Source organism: Oryzias latipes, chromosome 9 (assembly GCF_053564925.1).
Source record: "Oryzias latipes strain Hd-rR chromosome 9, Olatipes_Hd-rR_3.1".
Taxonomy (NCBI): domain Eukaryota; kingdom Metazoa; phylum Chordata; class Actinopteri; order Beloniformes; family Adrianichthyidae; genus Oryzias; species Oryzias latipes.
In genome coordinates this window covers 14,719,920-14,739,080 of record NC_136245.1, presented here as the reverse complement: position 1 = coordinate 14,739,080, position 19,161 = coordinate 14,719,920, and the positions used below count along the sequence as shown (strand labels likewise).

Below are 19,161 nucleotides of genomic sequence, written 5' to 3'. Positions count from 1 at the left end.
ATTAACATCTTAGGTTTCCTTGTGTGAGCTGGCTCAAAACTGTATGGCTGGATATCTCCAATATTGCTTACCATTTTGGTTGCACTGCTAATGTTAGCTTGGGGTTGTGAGGAGCTAGAAGGAGAGAGTGTAAACAAAGGGATCATGGGATGTCAGCGGAGGCTTACTTTCGTGCCAACAATCCCGCCCCCAACTAAGTGATGAATTTCTGATGACAGAAATGTCTTATAAAACGACAGAAGATGTTTTGATTGTGGCTAAAAACGGCATAAACATAATTAAAAGGGCCACTGGGGATGATTTCACATTAGATAAAGATATAGTTGGAGTGGGACTTTAAACATAAACTTACATTAAAGAAACTAACTGTCCTAAAAAAAAAAGACTATGGTATCACTGCATGTTTCCAAGAAGGATTTTTGGTCTTTTTCCGTCATCTTGAACAGAAGCATCACCACATACCATATTGATCCTCTGAGGACAAAGATCGCCATGTCCTTCGCCGAGCTACACTGCCATAGTAAACATCCTCGTTGACGGGTGAGAGGTTCCCCTCACTCCCCTCACTGTTACTGTCCATGGTGATCTCTACAGAAGACACCAATCACAACGTTACGGTCATAGTTCTGCCGCAGACACACTCTAACCCTTTCACTCATGCTGCGATGATGAGGTTGCCTTGAGGTGTGGGGTGGAGAAGGCAACAGTTTTCCCTCTGCAGTCTCTGGGGTGTAAAACAGCAATGCTTGCAGGTTGAGTTGGGATCAGATTGGGAGGTCATGTAGTCATGTTGTTTAACCACAGAAAACAGACATGTAAGGGATCTGGGACAACTATCCTGCAAAACTGCATGTCAATATTTGGCAAAGGTGGCTGATGCAGATGAAAAGCTACACGAGTGCACAGAAACCCCACAAAAAAGATCTATAGGCTTGTAACAGCTCTATGGGAGAAATGTAAAGCTCAGCTGGTATGGGTGGGGAAAACATGGTATAAAAAGCACAAACATCTGTGGCCCTAAAGGGGAAGATCCTCATTTGGTGACCTCACTAACCAATAGATGGGATGGGCCGTCGTTGAGGAGGGGTGCCGATGTGAACCGGCCTCCTCCCAGAATGGTCCAGACGATCAGGGCTTCCATGTGATGTTGAGTTCCCAATGATCTTTGGATTACAGACACAAAAAAAAAAGATTATATATAAGAGTTAGAATCCCCACATATATTTATGCACAATGAAAATGATTTAAAACAACACAGTCCCATTCAAACAAATAGAAACCATACGAGCAAATTATGTTTGTTCCATTTATCCTTAGGAAGGCAAAATGATAATATTAAAAATAAAAGCTACACAAAGTTTTAAAACTAATTCAAACATCAAAACAAGTAGTTCAACACAAAAAATAGATTGGGGTTTGGAAAGGATCATGTTTTGCTAAAGACCATTTGTTCGGGCCGTTTTGTTCTGTGCATGTCAGCTCCTTGATGAGAAAAGGAAGCAAAAGACAAACATAATGAAGAAGAGTAGAGCCACACAATGAATGAATAATGCTGGAAGATGAGCGTGATGGCATTTAGCTAAAACTGAGGCGGAATTCATAACAGCTTCAGATATGAATTGTTGCCATAGCATTTGCAACACGTAACATACAAAAAAAATATATTTGAAATAAATATTTGGTGAGAAAACCAATAAATGAAGTGCTGATGAACTGAAGATTCTGGAAGGTGCCAAAAGTCGTGCCAACATTTACTCTTAGCACATAGTTAAAGGATGGGGATGAGGCTCTAGTGAAGAAGACATTGACCGAATTAATGCGGCAGCTTGCAAAGGCAGGAAAGAGAAGCCACGAGCAGCTAGCCCCCATGCACGGCCCAATGACACTCCTTTAATTGGAGCCTTTCCCCTCAGAGACATGAGAAGTCAAAACTTAGCAAAATGGCCTTTAGGTTATTGAAAGCTTCACTTCAAAGATCACATAGCATTCTTAATACAAGCAAAATTTACACAAAATAGAAAATCAAACACGACCAACTATAAACATGAACTTGTTAAGACTGTGAAATGAATGCCAAAAAAATAAATTAAACGGGGGTTAAAAGCAGACATTGAGAAAAATAGAATGGCGGCAGCTTGCTGATGAAAAATACAGCAGAAATTCTGAAGCACACACCAGCGACTGGTCCTGGTTGAGCCTGGACAAAGAGTGCGCCCTAGCCTCCCTGTGGGGGCTGTTATAGCCCCTGTCCAGCTCGTTCAGCCTGCCCTCGCTGAGCGCCCCCTCCCTGGCGTATCGGGGCCCAACCTCCTGGCGAGGCCCATAGTGTTCCCTGTTCCTGAAGTCACCTGTGTGTACCGACTTGGCTGAAAGGACAGGGACATCAGAGTAGTCCTCCTCTACGCTGCACTGGCGGGTCAGTGTTCTCTTGCGGCCCATCGCCAGCGCCCGTCTTTCTACGGGGCCCTCGCAGTGGATGATACGCACAGGTCCACGTATGGGGCTCCCATGGGTGTAGTACCAACGATGGCTCCGTCCTAGTGAACCTTCTTCCTCACTACCACAGTCTAAACCGCTATCAGGACTTTTGGTGTTCTGACGATTGGGCCGTCCAAAGCTGCGGTCATCAATGCAGTAGCCTAAGCGGGTGTCAGTGAAGCGAGGGGAAGAGCGCTGGCGCTGCAGGCGGGAGTTTTTGCTGCTGGTGGGATGGTTCCTCGTGTGAGGGCCCTGGGGGTACATCCTTCTCTGAGAGTGTGGCATTCCTGGTTGTCCTCCATCTTCAAAGGACAGACGCTGGCCTATGCTGTCCACGCTGTCGGACTCTTCCTCGGCCACCTCCGGGATGCTGTGCAGACGCTTGCTCCGGAGCGATTTCTGCTTCACCACCTCCCGTTGGAGATCCCAACAGTCTCTTTCCTCAGCTAAGTCATGACGCTTGTAATATGCCTTTCAGGGGGCAAAGTCCCACGAATGCAAGTTTCATCAAATCAGTTCAATTTAAATAGTTTAGTTTAGATTTTTGTGAAGGGGTAGAGGGTTGAAAGGTTTTTTGAAGATTTTTAGAACAGGAAGGAAACAACACAGTTTGTGACCAGAACAAATGGGGGGAAAAGACAAAATAAAGACAGAATTAGTTCATTGTGGCAATGCAGATAGACATGCAGTCTCATTCCGTGAAGAGGAAATGGCATGCTCTGAACAGGAATCTGTGGAGGCTCTAGGACAGAAAAATCATTTACAAACAGTTATGGCGAACAAAATAACAAAAAAAAATTACAGCCCCCCCCCCCCCCCCCCCCCCCCAAGGATTATGCAAAGTGAATGCCAAAGTGGAGACCAAATAAACAAAAACTGATTCGAACAATATGAGTGAAAAACTTGAAATGACCTCCCACTGAAACATGCACACTTTTGTGTTATGTCTTTCCAAAGTTCCTATAGACAGATTTTTACAGTTGCTATAATTTGTAGAAATTTTAAGGAAACATCAAGGAATGGTCATAAAATATTGCAAATTGTTAAAAATAAATAATTTCAGGAACACAGAAAGTGGCGGAATATGCACAAAAGTAAACAGTTTTGGTTCAAATAAAGCTAGAAAAACTGCCTAACTTGCTGTGATCTTTCCTGGACCAGTCAACCCCCTCTCTCACTCTGACAAATGTGTACTCTTCCCTCATGATGACACAATGTCTTCACATTCACACTGATGGCTCATGATGACAGAACTGTGTGCTGACATAGATGACAGTAAAACAAAACTTTGAGACGTGACATGGAAACACAAAGTGAACATTTCCATTTAAGTGCTCACTTAAATGAGATTCCCATTTGCACTTGATATGCCATGACCCTTTGACACAGTACAACATATTAATATTGACAACTTTAATATTCTATAATTTCACTCTGATGCTGGTGAACTACTCATTAAAAGACTCAAAGAACAACACAGTCCATAATAGCATTGTTCTTGTAGTTTCATGTCCTTCCACATGCGTTGTATACATGTACAAAACTACTACGGTGCGCTCAGCCTGAGAAGAACAAAGCAATGCAGGACAGGGAAGAGAAAATAGGCTGGGCTAACACAAGTGTAGCATGAGAGTTCAGCAAAGCAAAGCTATTGGCTGGCCTGGCTGTGGAGCACATGGGAGACAGTAGTTGCGTTTGCAGGTGGCAGGTCTGTCCCACCCTACATCCTTTATCTGCCTTTCGATTATAACAGAAAAAAGGCTGTTCGGTAAGACATTTACCTTAAGGGAGTTGTGAGAATTAATGCTGCGCCTGCGGCCTTCCTCCAACTGCATCTCGGAGTAAAGATCTTCCTCATCCTCTTCGATTATGTCGGAAAGGTCGGAGCCCCGGCTGCTCTCTGTGTGGTACTCCTCACTGTGGCTGTAGTGGTGATGAGGATGATGGTACTAAAAAGTAAGAAAAGGTTGAAAAAATTCTAGTAAATGTAGAGCTGTATACATATCATAGCATCCACAACGGATTCTAGTACCTGTCTGCCCAACTCTGAACCTCTGAGGAATTCATCCACTGAGGCTCCTCTCCTCCTCGTGTGAGGAGAGTCATAGCCATCCTCCTCCTCATCAGAATTAAGTGGATGCAAAGCATTAACTCGCTCACTAAAGATATTCCTCTTCTCAACCTGCCAAGAGAAATAGTACAATTTTAGGTAGGAGTTGAGTCAGAAAGAGAAAGAGACCAATGAAATCCAACTTAGAAACTCTGAAAAGGATGTTCCAAAAAAAGATGTTCCCCAAAAAAAATTCAAAAGAAACCAAAAGTCCCTCATTGTTTTTAAACATAAAAGCAATTGACATCATGTCATTTTTTACAAAAAGATTGGACTTTAAAGTTACTGTGATCCCTCCATTAGTTTTAAAAATGAACTGCAATAGATGAAATCCACAAAGAACAAAGAACCTTTGTAGAAAATTCATCCAGTGTTATAGAATGAAATCAAAGATCTCATTGTGATCAAAGATTGATGTAAGTTTGGCTAGCTGAATGCACTGAAGAGATAGATTGACAATGATCTACTACAGCCCATCAGAACGTAGAACACAATGTAATAAAAACAAGTAATCAGGAATTGCACAATAAAAATCGGTGAAACAGTGAGACCGCAAAAGGTGAACCACAATATGGCTTCAAATCTCACCCGGTTAGCCTCAGCAAACGCTCTCTGTGCAGCTTCTCGGGCCATGGCCTTGGCGATGGTGTTGGGGATAGGGACTCCCTGAGGCTGTGGCAGGATCCTTTGAGGAGAGGGCGATCGCCGTGGTGGGAAGTATGGTGGCTCCAGGTTGGATCCACACATGGGGGGTAGTGGAGAGGGGGAGCGTTCCCAGGGTGGAGGAGTCCGCATGCCCACCTCATGTTCTTTGGTTTCTGGTTCTCTGGCACTTAATGATGATTTTGGTTTGGGCATGGAGTGGTGTGGGAAATGAGCCTGAGGCTGAGGAGGGTGGCGGATGGGCTGTGAGTGGGGCTGTGAATGGGGTAGTGTGTGGGGCTGGACTCGAGGCAGAGGCTGTACATGGGGCTGAGGATGATTTGGGGGATAAGTTGACGGGTAAGGAGGATGGACTTGAGAGTGGACTGGATGAGGCTGTGGCACTGGTTGGGTCATGGGATGGGGAGCTGCAGTGGTTCTGTGGGAAAGACGAGGAGAGCCCAAAAGGTTGTTGGGGATAGGGGCCACAGGCGAGTCCTGGGACTCTCCTTGGGTTGACAGCGTCCTTACAATGACCTCCCTGGCCTCCAGTCCCTGAATCCGGTTTAAGTCCACGGTCACATAATCTGCTGTGGGGTACAACACCTCCGCTATCTGCATTCAAAGAAAGCAGAGTTTAGTGTGAGACTGTGTGTGTGAATGTGTGTGTGACTGGGTGAATGGGTCTGTGACTGTAAAGCGCTTTGTCCTTGTAGGAAGAAAGGCGCTATATAAGTATACGCCATTTACCATTTACCATTCAAAGAAAGCAGAGTTTACAGGTGTTTCAAGCACTTAAAATGTGGACCCACATTAAAAACAGACATACATTAGAATAGAATGGATCTCCTCATTGTTTTGGAGAAAAATCTGTTAAATGTTTATATTAAAAATCGTCGTAACTGAATAATTTTGAGCGGAAACCCTAGACTGACCATTTACTTGTTATAAAATGTAACTAATCAGAAATACTAGAGTTTGCAGTTTCATTCTAGCTATGAAGTTAAGTTTATTTGGAACTTTGAAGTTAAATGTATGTAGAACTGCCTACAATTCTCTTTCTTTAGGGGCTGTGACAACACAGCAGAAAATCTGAAGCTGTTGTTTTACATTCAGGCAGTCATTTTCTTTACCAGTTTCATTCTGTCCACAGTTAAGAGCTCTGATCCCTTTTCCTTTAATAAAGACCAGAGCCCTTTATGACTAATGCATCTGTATATTACTGTAATACAAAGAGGCAAATGACCATACATTTTTCGATCCATTTCTAAGGGCGAATTAGATGTACCATTGAGTCTAACATGAATTTGTTTGGACTGTGGGAAAAATACAAGCATGCAAGGGAAGAACTGTAAATGAGAATTCAGACTTCTTGCTTTAAATAGCCGGTAGCTAACCACCAGCAGGCCATTGTTAAGTCAGTCGAAAGGAATAAATTAACTAGTCAACAATAACTGTTGGCATCTCTGAGAAAAAGAAAAGCTTTTATCATTTGAAAATGATCCAAACCAGTCTTCTTCACTAAGGTCAGACCAGGGAATTTTTAGCTAACAACACTCAAAGGGAACTTTTTCAAGCTTCAGAGTATTTTTAATGCAAAGTTATCAAAACTACACAATTTGATTAAGGAAAAATATTTTTTTTTAAAGACTTAACAGAAAAAAGCCTACAGGATTCTCACTAAAGAAAGCACAACAGACTAGGTCAACTTTAATAATAATGCTCGTTTGGACAAATGAGAAGACACTTGATCATAATGAGCTCCACCAGACAAAAAAGATTATGTCATCACAAAAATCTTAATGACCTATCAAGCATTGTGGTGGAAGATTGATGATTAGTAGCTTAGTGCTGTGAACATTTTAAGTCAAATGTGAGACTTTCTGTCAAACTGTTAAACTTTAGCCCAAACACACTCATTCAATAATACAATAATGACCTTATGAATGAGAAGACAAGGAGGAAATTGCGAGACTGTCAGCGAATCTGTTTGAGTGCAAAGAAGCTGTTTAGTGGCAGAAAAGGTTGTAAAGAAAGGCCATATTATCATTTTTAACCTTTTGCAGAATTTTGATACCTCTGTTTATCTTTCTAATGGTTTTTAGACACTGTCAAAAGCTACTTTTTTAAACATTTGCTATATTTTAAAATACTGACAGGATTTATTCAGGCGGGTTACGACAAAAAAGTTGTCATCTTCTTGTGAACACATGGCATTTTCCTTTTTTTCCTTCAGATTGGACATCAGCCCTAAATCATTTCTCCAGGAGATGGCAACAGAGCACAGTTCAGGAGAAACACCTAGTGAGGGCCCGCCTGAGCAGGGAAAAGACAACATCTGCATCAGTGATGCTTACAACAAAATATTATGATTAGTACCTTTTGTCCCTTTGTGCACACAGCATAGCCTATTACACTAGCCCCATTGGAGGTTCCTGATGATGTCAGGGGTGGTGGCTTCCATCTGACCTGAAGGACACCTGGAGTCTGACCACACTGAACCTGCACTTCCTGAGGAGGCAGAGGAGGCCCTGAGGGGCACAAGACAAACTTTAGGTCTCCAGCTGTCCATAGGGCAAGCAAGACATATAATTAGTTCCTTTAGACTGAGCATACATATCAAAAGGAAAGTTCAGCATAGTTTTCATTTAGACAACAAAATGCATATAATGTTAGGACTGAAAAAACAGTGGTTTAAATGTATTTTTTCTGTTTGCATACATATTTAATATATGAATTTTTTATACATTAAGTCTTAACTACAATGCGACCCTAAAGATCATGACTCAGGCCTTAAGCCTTTATAGTTTAGAATAAGCTACACATCGCTAATTTAAAATCTACTATTACATATTGTACTATTACACAGAGGTTGTTGACCTCTGATCAGAAGATCGCAGGTTCAGTTCCTGGCCTGCCTGCGTATATGTAGAATTGTCCTATGGGAAGAACATTGACTGTGTGGGAGAACTGGACTTAGTGGAAGGGGTGTGGTCTTCCAACAAGCTCTCCTGACTGGATAGAGTTTATACAGCAATATTCTCCAAGATTCTGGCTGACAATCTTCCATGAAGCATCAGCAAAACAGGGTTTGCTCTTTCCACAATCTGTCAGTGCTGCCTGTATACTGAGCAACATCCCCATCTGTGCAGCACTGCTGCTCACCTGGAGTCATACAGTGAGCAGATGCAGTCTGAAGTATCTCCATGCAGCATATTGAAGCTGTGTAAGTGTGTGCAAATCTACATTAGCACAATTTTCATCACATATCAACTGTGCTTGTCAGCAGACAACACAGTCTGGGAAACTTGAGCTGCAGTTATTTAGAAATTCTATTTCCTCTTGTCAGTTTCAAACTGCGCCTGTCACAAACAGCAAGCCCTTCTGCCGGCTAAAAAGAGTCTTTGAGTGAATATTCCTCTATAGCTGCTTTTATTAATTGTGGAAATAACTGGCTCTCACTTCCTTCTAAGCAGTGAATTAGTTGCAGCTCTGACTAATATTGATAAAGGTGTTGTTCTGTTAACAGGAACACATGCTGAGCACAAAAGCCTACCATAACACTTCAAGATCGTGACCAGGCTCACTGACAACGGTTGTTTGCAGACCGTACCGAGACAATTTTCAGGCACTTTTAATCAACACGTCCAACTGATAGATCATTTAATGAACTCTCAGCATGTGGCCACTACAGCTGCTAATGGAAAATGTCAGTTTAAACTCTGTCTTCTCTCCCCTCTGCTCTACACAGTCTTTCAGCTTTTCATTTTTGAGTGTCTGAACAATAAGTCTAATGACTTCTGCTATGGGAGTGCTACTTTGCTTGGTTTGAAAAGAAAAGAAAAGAAAACACATTTGTTGAAAAAACAACAAAAGTTCATTATTATTAGCTCATTGTTTCTGACCATTCAGCTACATAAAATGCAACCTACCATTCAGACTAATGAAATATGTGCAGTAAATGCTTCCAGTGTGGAAAACACTGGACTTTATTAACTCTGTGCATGTGAGACATCAAAAGTAAAGGTTGCTTCATAAATGACAGATATTGGAAAGATCCTCCAAGATAGAGGTTATTATCACACAGCTCTTTTTCTTTTGATATTTTTAAGAGGGTTTTATTATGTCTGTCCTGATTTTAAGGGAGGACCACTGGCTTCATACAATTAGATTACATAACTAGTCCTTTGACTAAAATTTCACAAACATCTGCACTTCCTTTCAATTCTGTGCCCACAAGACATTTTTCATCTTTTTGTTTTTAATTTGTTTCCATTTAAATTCCCTTTACGGGCTTTGCAAAGATGAGACTTAGTCTTTTTGTAAAAATCTTACTTCTCATTGTAGCTTCATTGCACTATACATTTAATTTTACTTTAGCTTTATGTTGGAAACCGAGTATCTGTATTCATCAGTATTGTGCATTTACTTGTTTGTAAAATGTGTTACTATTTATTGGAGATATGACGCATAAACAAGCTTGACAGTGTAAGGTCAAGCTTTAAAAGTCCAGCTATGATAAATATCTCAATGAACTTGCAACAAAGACAAGCAAGTGATTTTGGTGGGGGCTAAAGCAACTTTTATTTACCACTAAAAGTTTCCTGATAACTTAAGAATAAAGTTTTATATTCAATACAAATATTTAGATATAAGAATTAGTTATCGGTATCGCCAATATGTGTGTGAAACAACTAAACTATCAGCAAAAGTCCCATTTTGTGCATATTCCCATTTAGGTTTCTTTGTGAAAAAAAGATTTGGCCAAGTTAGGAAAGTAACTAGTAAACAATGAAAACAAAATTCCTTCTGTCTATATAGATGTCTTGAGTAATAGTTTAAAGGGCATTGAACTATATGGATAATATGTAACAAACTAAAAAAGACAAGAACACAACCGTGCTAGTTTATAGAGTACATCTGTTGACATGGAGGATGAGAAATTTTCACTTTGAAATTTCTTTAGGTGAAGAAAAAAAGGAATGTAGGAATAATAAAGCAGGTTTTTGCATTTTTGCAGTGATCTTTTTGGGCATGCTAATAGGACTTTTCAGTGACCATGCGCAGCTATTACCAGCCTTCATCAGCAGAAAAATACATCTAAAAACCTTAGATCAATAATACGTTTTAAGAGGCTAAACATATATTACAGTGGAATTTTTTAAGACAGATTGTGAGAGAAGCTTTAAAATGTATTTTTCATAATTGAACACACTGCTCTTTGCTACTTTGCTAGTTGGAAGCAGGAGAAAGGCAGACAGTGGACATTTCATAAATTTGTGAAATTTGTTTAATAATAAGTCGTTGGAATGTATGATATTACTAAAAAACACTTTAGAAAATGTAAGCTAATGAGTCAATATAAGAAATCTACTTAAAGAAAGCTTAATATAGTTTCATTTTATTTGAATAATAAAAATGTTCTAATTCACAGAAAAGGTTTTTTATGTTAAAGGTCACTTAACATTCTCTTTTTGTTTTGACTATTTGACTTTTTTTTTTTAATTTACTAACTTGTCAAATAAATACATTTTCAAAGCGTGTAAACAAATATATATAATTTAAAAAAAAACCTGACAAAAAGTTGATTACGTTGGTAAGTGTTAGTAAGTTCTACTTTATTTTTGTATAGGGAAACCAACCAAACTACACCACCATCCCTGTAGCCAGCACCCTCCTGCATTAATCCAAGTAATCTTACATGAAACTTACAAAACACACAACATGCAAAACATGAGACTGACCTGCTGGCTGAGTGCAGAACTCCACGGAGATTTCCTTCTTCTCTCTTTGATCCACCGGAAGCTGCCAAGGCACCTGATGTGGCTGTGCGACCACTTTCACCTTGTAAACTGTCATTGACTTTAAGTTGAAAAACTTGTACCTATAGCCTCCAGCCTTGACCATATCATATTCTGCACCATTGAGGAAGATTGTGTGGCTGTAGTTGCTGTTGCTGGGCATCCAAGAGAGCTCAGCAGAACTCTGGGTGATGTTGTCCACTCGCAGGTAGTAAGGTGCCACCACCACATCCTTTCCAACAAGAACAGTACACCGGAGTTCGTCCGACAAGCCCCGATCTGTGATGGTTTGCACTGATATGCGGTAAGTGTTTGTGGCCAAATTGAGCTTTTCAATTAAGGACTTTGTTCTGCCCCCATAGGGAACACCCATGCGAATCTCTTTATCCACCAGTACATTGTAGCCACTGATGGAGCCCCAGCCAGGAGGGACCACAGGAGGATCCCACCCAATAATCACACTCTTGGCCAGTTGTTTTATCAAGGTGATGCGGCGGGGATAAGGCACGATATCTTCTCCAACCTCGTCAATGCTAACATCCAAGGTTCCCGTTCCATTGGTGGAGGAGTTGAGAAGGTCCATGCCCAAGCTGCTGGTGCTTAGACTGTCCTGTTTGCTGAGAGAAAGCAGGCTGCTTATGCTTGCTGTGCAGGCAGAAAGTTGCTGAGACCCCAGGCTACTGTGATTGAGGTAGCCAGGTTCTTTAGCCACTGCTTCCCTTTGTTGGACTGAGGATGTCTTCTCATCTTGGAGAAAATCAACAAAATTTGACGGAACCAGTCCTCGCTGTCCATCCAGAAGCTCCCCTGGAAAAAAAATAAATAAATAATATTGTGGTGACATAATTGAAATATAGAAAAAACATTGATAAAACATATGTTTAGAAGGCTCTCAAACCTTCATAAAAGCCATCCTCATCCATATTTCCGTAAATGTAAAGGTACTTCCCTGCCACCAGGGGGAGCTCAGCCTCTGGGTGCTCATTGGGCCCATCATATGGATTGTAACTACAGGGAGAAACGTTTGTGAATAAATGGAAAATAAAAATCATTAATTATTACAGTTTAAGTGTTTTTACATAACAAGTTATGACATTGCCAGTGCTTGTATCCTAGGGCACTGCAAATGTTAATGTTCTCATAAATATGTTATTGAATGTTTACTTGCTAAAATCTTATTGAAACCCTTCCCTTTTATTTGTTTTTCTATTTTTTTAAGTGGGTGAAATGAAAGTGTCTTTCACACCGACAAATAATATTTTTTTTGTATACGAATATTAAATCCACCACAAAATCTTTATTTTTGTGATAAATTAGTCACATATATAATTGCACACAAAAATACTTTAGGATGTTATCCCCTCTTTTGCTCATTTCTCATCATTGCAATTCAGTTTGCACCATTACAAAGAAAAAACTTTGCCAAGTTACATTATGGGACTTTAGATAACGTTTTATACAGCAAAGGCTTCATGCTACACCAAAAGTAAACCATATTGATGGGTATAAAATATGCAGTGCTTGGAATGACTCACTACAAAAGTACTGTATCACAATAACACTAGGTTTTGCTGTAACAGTGTAGTGTAAGGTCTTACTGTTGAATTTTGTTTAAGTAAAACATTCATTACATGTTCACTAACTCATGTATTACAATAGCTGAACCACCCAAAATGTAATTGTGGCAAGCAGTGAGAACATGAAACATCGACACAAGAAAAAAATGACCGAAACAATGTCTATTTTTCTGCTTTTGAGCCTTTTTTATTTCTAATAACTTAAATTATTGAGACACATTTTCTGCAAGGCTTCATAGACCCAAACAATTTCATTTTAATTTTCGTGTTCCTAATAAGAGACTTTGGTACTGAATTTAGATTAGTGGAGTAATGTAAACCTGCATTTATTGGATAGCATTTGTATTAGTTTTCTCTTTTTTTCAAAGAGGATGGCCCATACTTTTATTTTTGTTTTCATTAGAAATCATTTTTCATCATATCACCACCTCTGAAAATATTTGTCATTTTCTATTATATTCTGATTCAGCAGATTTCCCTCAGAAAGTAACTAATGCGTTACTTTCCGAATAACGTAATACAATCAGGTAAGAGCTTACTTATAAACAACAATAAGCAATCAGTAATGGATTAAAATTTGGAAATACTGATCATAGGTGGGTTCTGTGGCACATACCTATACCGGGCAACACACAGACGGACTTTCCCTGTAAACCGGGGTTTGGATCTAATGGTTGAGCGGAGCTCTTTGTCCATCTAGAAAAAGAAAATTATCATTATCAAATGCTAATTCCTGTTTTCGGTATAGGCTTAGCTTAAAAAATAATCAATACAATAATTATGCAAGTATGTGGTCTTTCTTAAGTGTTAAACCTTTGTAAGGACACAGCTACTATTGAAGTGACTTTTGGTGGACAAAAGAAAGGTAAAAAAAAAACTGTGTTAATATTCATGTTATTTAGCCCAATGCAGGGTGACAGTCCTAACATTTATTTGTCTGTGATACAAAGTAGAGAGAGTACTTTATCTTTGGGCTTGCAATCCATTGAAAGGATTAAATTTGGAACACTGACAAATGAAGTGAAGAGTCACACTGGGCGTAAGCCAATAATAGCAGGTACCTCAGAAAGCAAAGCCTGTGCTGGGCTGCTGGCTCGACTGCGACTCAGAAACGTTGGCTTTACGGAGAGGAGCTCGGGCTTGTCTCCACTGATCTGGAGTGGTCGAATGAACTCGGATATCAAGGATTTGCTTGTTGGAGCATCATTGCCTGCAGGACAAAGACACCATCAGATCGCTGCATCTTAAAGTTTGAAAATGAAAATCCAAGAACAAAGAGTACAACCCAAAGCACTGATCCTTTTTGTTTTCTTTCATTTCAGCACCATGGCAACTCATGATAAAACACTACTAAGCTTCTTGACAATTAACTAAAAGGGATTTACAGAAAGCAAAAGAATTTATTGGGATTTTATGCATTATCTTCAAAAAGGAAAGCAACGCTGCAATGTTTCTATGCAACACAATTATAGACACAAATATTCAATTCTACTTATAAATCTGCTTAACAAGCCAATAAAAAACTAAACATCAATATAATAATGTATGTACCTTTTCCTACGGGGGCCAATCCATTGAGGAGCTGTGACAAGGACTTGTTGGGAGAGCCGGGCGAGTCGTACACCGTCAGGGACTCAGTGTTGAGGATGTCAAACTTCCCAGCTTGGAGCCGGAACTTCTCCAGCTCTTTTGACAGGAGGTTGAACTGCTCACTCTGAGACCGACATTTTTCCTCCAGCTCTCGCACTTTGGCCTGATAACGGCGAGGGGGGAGAGTCAATGAGGAGCGAGAGACAGGCCAACAGAGTGACAAATAGGTGGGTAAAGAGGCAGAGAGACAGACAAAAGACGTGTATAAAGGCTGCACATTATGAAAAAGTGAGCACAGGACAAAAGTGCTATAGCAAATGTACCGTTCACACACACAAAAAAAACAGTTATCTTGGAATTAAAAGTCCAACACACAATAGTCACAAAATTATTTCTATAAAGACATTTGTACATTTGACAGTACATTTGTACAAACCACATGCACCAGTACAGTACAATATGTCTAATGATACAGAAAAAAAAAATCAGGGTAGTTTGAAAACACAAACTGTCCAAGAAGGTGAAGTTGATGATAGTCTACACGTTTTTCTTATTGTAGTAAGATCATGTCAAGATCAGAACCAACAGACCTACATGTTTAACTGTCAAATCATATACAGCCAGTAATGCATATTTCCATGCAGTTAACTTTGGAGCTTAGCTTTGTCTTGCTTACTTGCTAACTTTAGTACTTTAGCATTATTTTCAATAATGCTAAATTCCTTAGCCAAAGTAGTACATTTGAAATGTGTTTTATTTAAGTATACTTAAATATAAGTATAGCATGTCTACCATAGACCATGTACATGTGACATAGGAAGTATACTAACTGAATACGTCTTCAGACTAAATTGGAACAATTTTAGTTCAAAATAGTAGATAGTATTTGAAAAGTTAACTCCAAGTATATTGCCTCAATTTTAGTATATACCAAGTATGCTTTTTGCTAAAGGGGTAGGCCACAAACATACTCTAGTTGTTTTGTTTTATTTGTCTGCAGCAAACAAGGAATGTCAACCTTTAAGTATTGTTGGTCGTGTTCTTTTCATGCAATACTGACAATAAGAAAAGAAAATATTGCACAATGGCTTCAAAGAACTTTAAAAGCACAAAAGGCTAATGCACTAGCTAACACTAACAAACTAAACAGTGGTCGCTCGGGCATGTATAAGAGAAATTCCAGGTGCTGGAGAGTGTTTTTGAATGATGAAATCCGTCAGCAAACACTTCTCAACTCTTTGAATATTCCAGAAGACACTGAAGTGGTCCTGGAATTTATTATAGCACTGCCCAACACACAGCCATGCTTGCTACTCCATGTTGCTCCGTGTCCGTTTCATGCATTTTGTTGCTAGAAAAAGCATGCTGTAAGAAGTCTGAAAAAAAACTTTGATTTGTGATGGTGTTAGTATCCTTACAAAAAGTTAGTTTAGACAGCATTAGAATGTACGGAGCCCGTGACCTGACATGTGTAAAACAACACTAATCCGTTCCCACGAATTAGTCATTTGTTCCCTCAAAATGATTGTGACCTTTTACACACCCCATATTTACAACCGGAAATAAACGTGAATGCTTCCGGTAACATATTTACCGTAAATAGTAGGGAAGTGGTTTAAAGCAATAATATAAATAAAATATATTTTGCCACTGCATCATTGATTTTTCCATTGACTATAGCGAGGTGATTGCTACGCCGAGCGGCCCTAGGCTGCTGGTTGGATGGCAAACAGAAAACCGCTGTCTGCCGCTGGAGCAGCAAATCGAGCTCTGCCAGCGGAGCACGCTGTGCCACTCCGGCGGAGCTAATTTGCTTGCTATGCCGGCACCCGGGCAGCTTACTGACCGGTAGACAGATCGTCGCTGCAGGATGGGCAGACAGCCAGCTCGGGGCTCCTAAATTTTATGATATTTTTCCTATTTTCATCGAGACAATAATAAATAGATCTTCTAGTTTTAGTCCTGTTTTGTTTTTCCCCTCTTGAATTACCGTGGGTTACAGAGATACAGAAGTAGCGGCGGAAAGCAGCGTTTGTGGCAGGACAGAGTGAACGTCAACTTACCAGGATAGATTTTGAATGGTCTCATCAACCAGACATGGAGACATGATTTCTGATGCTTTTGTAGAACTTTAAATAAATAAATCCGATCTCCAAACATCCTCCATGTCTTCCGTGCATTGAAATGAGATATACATGGACAGAAATTTGAAGGTATATGCTGTAAATCCAAGGATTGCTCACATAAGTGTTTATGAATGACTGATCACATAAGTTGGTTTGTGTTTATTCGCTTAAATGATTTAATGGAAACAGTATAATTACACAAAGTGTAATTGCAAAGTGAAACTTGGCAAATCTAACAAATTAGATGAGAAGATTTGCTTCATTTTCCACAAAATCGGGACTAGCCGAAAGAGACTGCCTGACAAATAACTTTTTCTGGTTCGAGCGAGAGAAAAAAGTCAGCATTTAGGATTTTTTTCATTGAAAACAATTTTTCATTTGAACAAATTAATATTTTGAGGGAAAGATTTAATTATTAATCCGTGGGAACAAATTATTATTTCGTGGTAACGAAATAATAATTTGTGGAAACGGTTTCATTTTTTTTACCCATGTCAGCTCACAGGCTCCGTAAGAATGGGATCCATGGTAGTTGACAGTTTTTGAACACATGCTGGATAACATTCATGCAAAGTCATTAAGGCACACACTTTACACTTGATTAATATATTTAAAAACCTTTCTCAAAAAGATTTTTTGATGTTTTTCAGTAGTTCTGCTAAAATGTATAGGCTTATAAAAGCCTGAAATATCTGCCATGGGAGAATACAACAAACACCATACTGGAGGAATTCTCTTTAAGCATACTGGCCTTTTATGAGAATCTAATTCTTTGTGACTTCGATTTTGCAAAGTAATATTTCTTCTCAGTAGTTTTGCCAGCATGCATTTTTGAATGAAATCAAGCCGTATTCTAAGAACTCTTTATTTTTTTATGAACAGAGGCCTTTCATCCATTGTTCATTGATTTTTTTCTTTTGATCAAGTCTGAAGAATCTGGAGCTTACGCTGTCAGATTCAAGCCTTTCAAAAACTAACAAGAAATGGAAAAAAAAAAGCCCCTCATATGTGAGCCCTCTTTGAGAAAAATTGTGAGACAGCAGTGCTGACAGGGTAGTAAATCCCAAGAAAGATTGCTTTGAAGAAGCTTAGAATTGTTACATTTGCTCATAACTGATTTATGTTTACTCTTCATTTTTCTTTTTCTTCAACTTGACGGCAACTACACTGATATGCTGAGGCCAAAATGTATGAATTTCTTCAGTTTTATAGCTGCTGTTGTAAATAGATCTGACAGTCTCCACCACCGTCCACTGTAGAAAGGTGCAACATAAAAATAAAAAAGTGAATAAAAGCAATTCTGAAATACCTGCATGCTGTCCAAGTGGTTCTGTATAGGCATAAAGACACACCCATACAATAAAAGGAGATGTAGGAAACAGCAAATGTGATATCTCTTGCACATCATGAATGCACAGCACTGCCGAAATGGCACACACTTCACCTTTTGCATCTAATATAAAGACTAAAAGTCAGTTTTCTCGTCTCATAGACTGGTTCCCTAAAATGTTTCATCAAGCCAACGAAGCGAAGTACTTCGCTTATTAAAAGTTGGGAAATTTTCTAAAATACAACTGACATTAGTATAAAAAATATGCATAAGAAACAAATTAGAAAAATATTGCATAGGGTTTTGCCTTCATCAATATTATCATAACATAAGCGTGATTAATTCCTTGGGAAATTATTTCAGGTTATTGAGGGTTGATTGGTGGTGTTTAATCCTAATGACCCATAAATGAATGTTTACCTATACATTTATTTGCACACAAAAAACATTTCCATCATATTTGTATTTCTCTCAAGTCAACCTTGGCATGGACATTGACAAACTACCAGACCATCAAAAATGCAAATTATTTGTCACTTATTTCCAGAATAAAACACTTCATGGTCTTTTTCATGTTTAGCGTAACTTGTTGTTTCCTTAAAAGGTGTATTAATACATCTGAAATCATAAATTATGTCACACTGGTACGTTACAGACAATATCTGATTGAAAAGCTTAAGCCCGGCACATCCAAAGTTTGGCCAACTGCACCCCACATATAATTTCCACCAGTCCACAGGCTCCTTTCATAAAATCAATACTAACTGGCCTCTAGCATTTTTTAAAAACTGTATGTACGATTTCTTGATCGTGGTTGGGTAAATTATGTTACAAGCCGTTATAAACCTGTGATGACACTGTTGTGTGACGCTTCTGTGACACTTTCCGGTTCATTTCTAAAATATCAACTGTAAATAAAAAAGAAAAGTTGACAGTGAGGACCGGCACTTCCAGGACAAGTGAAGATTGGCATATTTGTTCAGAGAAATATGAAATAACTGGGTCTCCCTAATATGTCAAGAGAGTGTGGCTGTTTTTATGGAGTTCAATGTCAAGAGGTCGATGAGACATGCTAACTACAAAATGCAATATGGGAATGAACGGTGCAAAAAATTGACAGTAATTTTGGTAAAAAGTATGTCGATGTATCAGTTTTCTGTGTGAAAAAAAGAAAAGTATGCCACGGTGATAAAATGCATTTGAATTAAAAGTTAATGAAATAGTTTAAAGAATGTCGAATGGTTGGCTCACGAACACTTTCGCCCTATTTCAGGCTCTCTTTGTAAAGGTTTTGGACACCCCTGGCTTAAGCTTTTTATGAACGCCTATGTCAACTAATTTCCTTTCTGTCAAACAAAGGTGTTACTTCCATGCTCTATAAACTATCATTAAGTAATTAATACATTAGATGTTTACATTTTAGAAATTTTCTCATCTTTTCTCATAGTGTCTTTGACACACAAGAAGAAAGAGCAACTCCAACATTTAGGAAAGAGAAATTATGAAG

The 19,161-nt window shown here is 39.1% G+C and overlaps 1 protein-coding gene across 7 annotated transcripts in view; it reads right to left on the bottom strand.

Annotated features, from left to right (window-relative positions):
* The window catches only part of rimbp2b (RIMS binding protein 2b), a 125,018-nt gene that overhangs the window by 8,161 nt on the left and 97,696 nt on the right, over positions 1–19,161 (bottom strand). For 6 of the 7 annotated variants that reach the window (XR_002873875.2, XM_023958637.2, XM_078952719.1 and 3 more), the window contains exons 7-19: positions 17,634–17,654; positions 14,160–14,361; positions 13,670–13,818; positions 13,225–13,304; positions 11,930–12,039; positions 10,975–11,838; positions 7,610–7,761; positions 5,177–5,845; positions 4,511–4,660; positions 4,260–4,427; positions 2,176–2,949; positions 1,055–1,163; positions 463–588 (exon numbers count right to left, since the gene is read on the bottom strand). Coding sequence is in view for 6 of the 7 variants with exons in the window: in XM_023958637.2 (XP_023814405.1) it covers positions 463–588; positions 1,055–1,163; positions 2,176–2,949; positions 4,260–4,427; positions 4,511–4,660; positions 5,177–5,845; positions 7,610–7,761; positions 10,975–11,838; positions 11,930–12,039; positions 13,225–13,304; positions 13,670–13,818; positions 14,160–14,361; positions 17,634–17,654 (3,574 nt within the window). In the remaining variant the exon portion in view is untranslated. The remainder of the gene's footprint in view (positions 1–462; positions 589–1,054; positions 1,164–2,175; positions 2,950–4,259; positions 4,428–4,510; positions 4,661–5,176; positions 5,846–7,609; positions 7,762–10,974; positions 11,839–11,929; positions 12,040–13,224; positions 13,305–13,669; positions 13,819–14,159; positions 14,362–17,633; positions 17,655–19,161) is intronic. The other variant, XM_023958643.2, reaches the window with a different exon arrangement.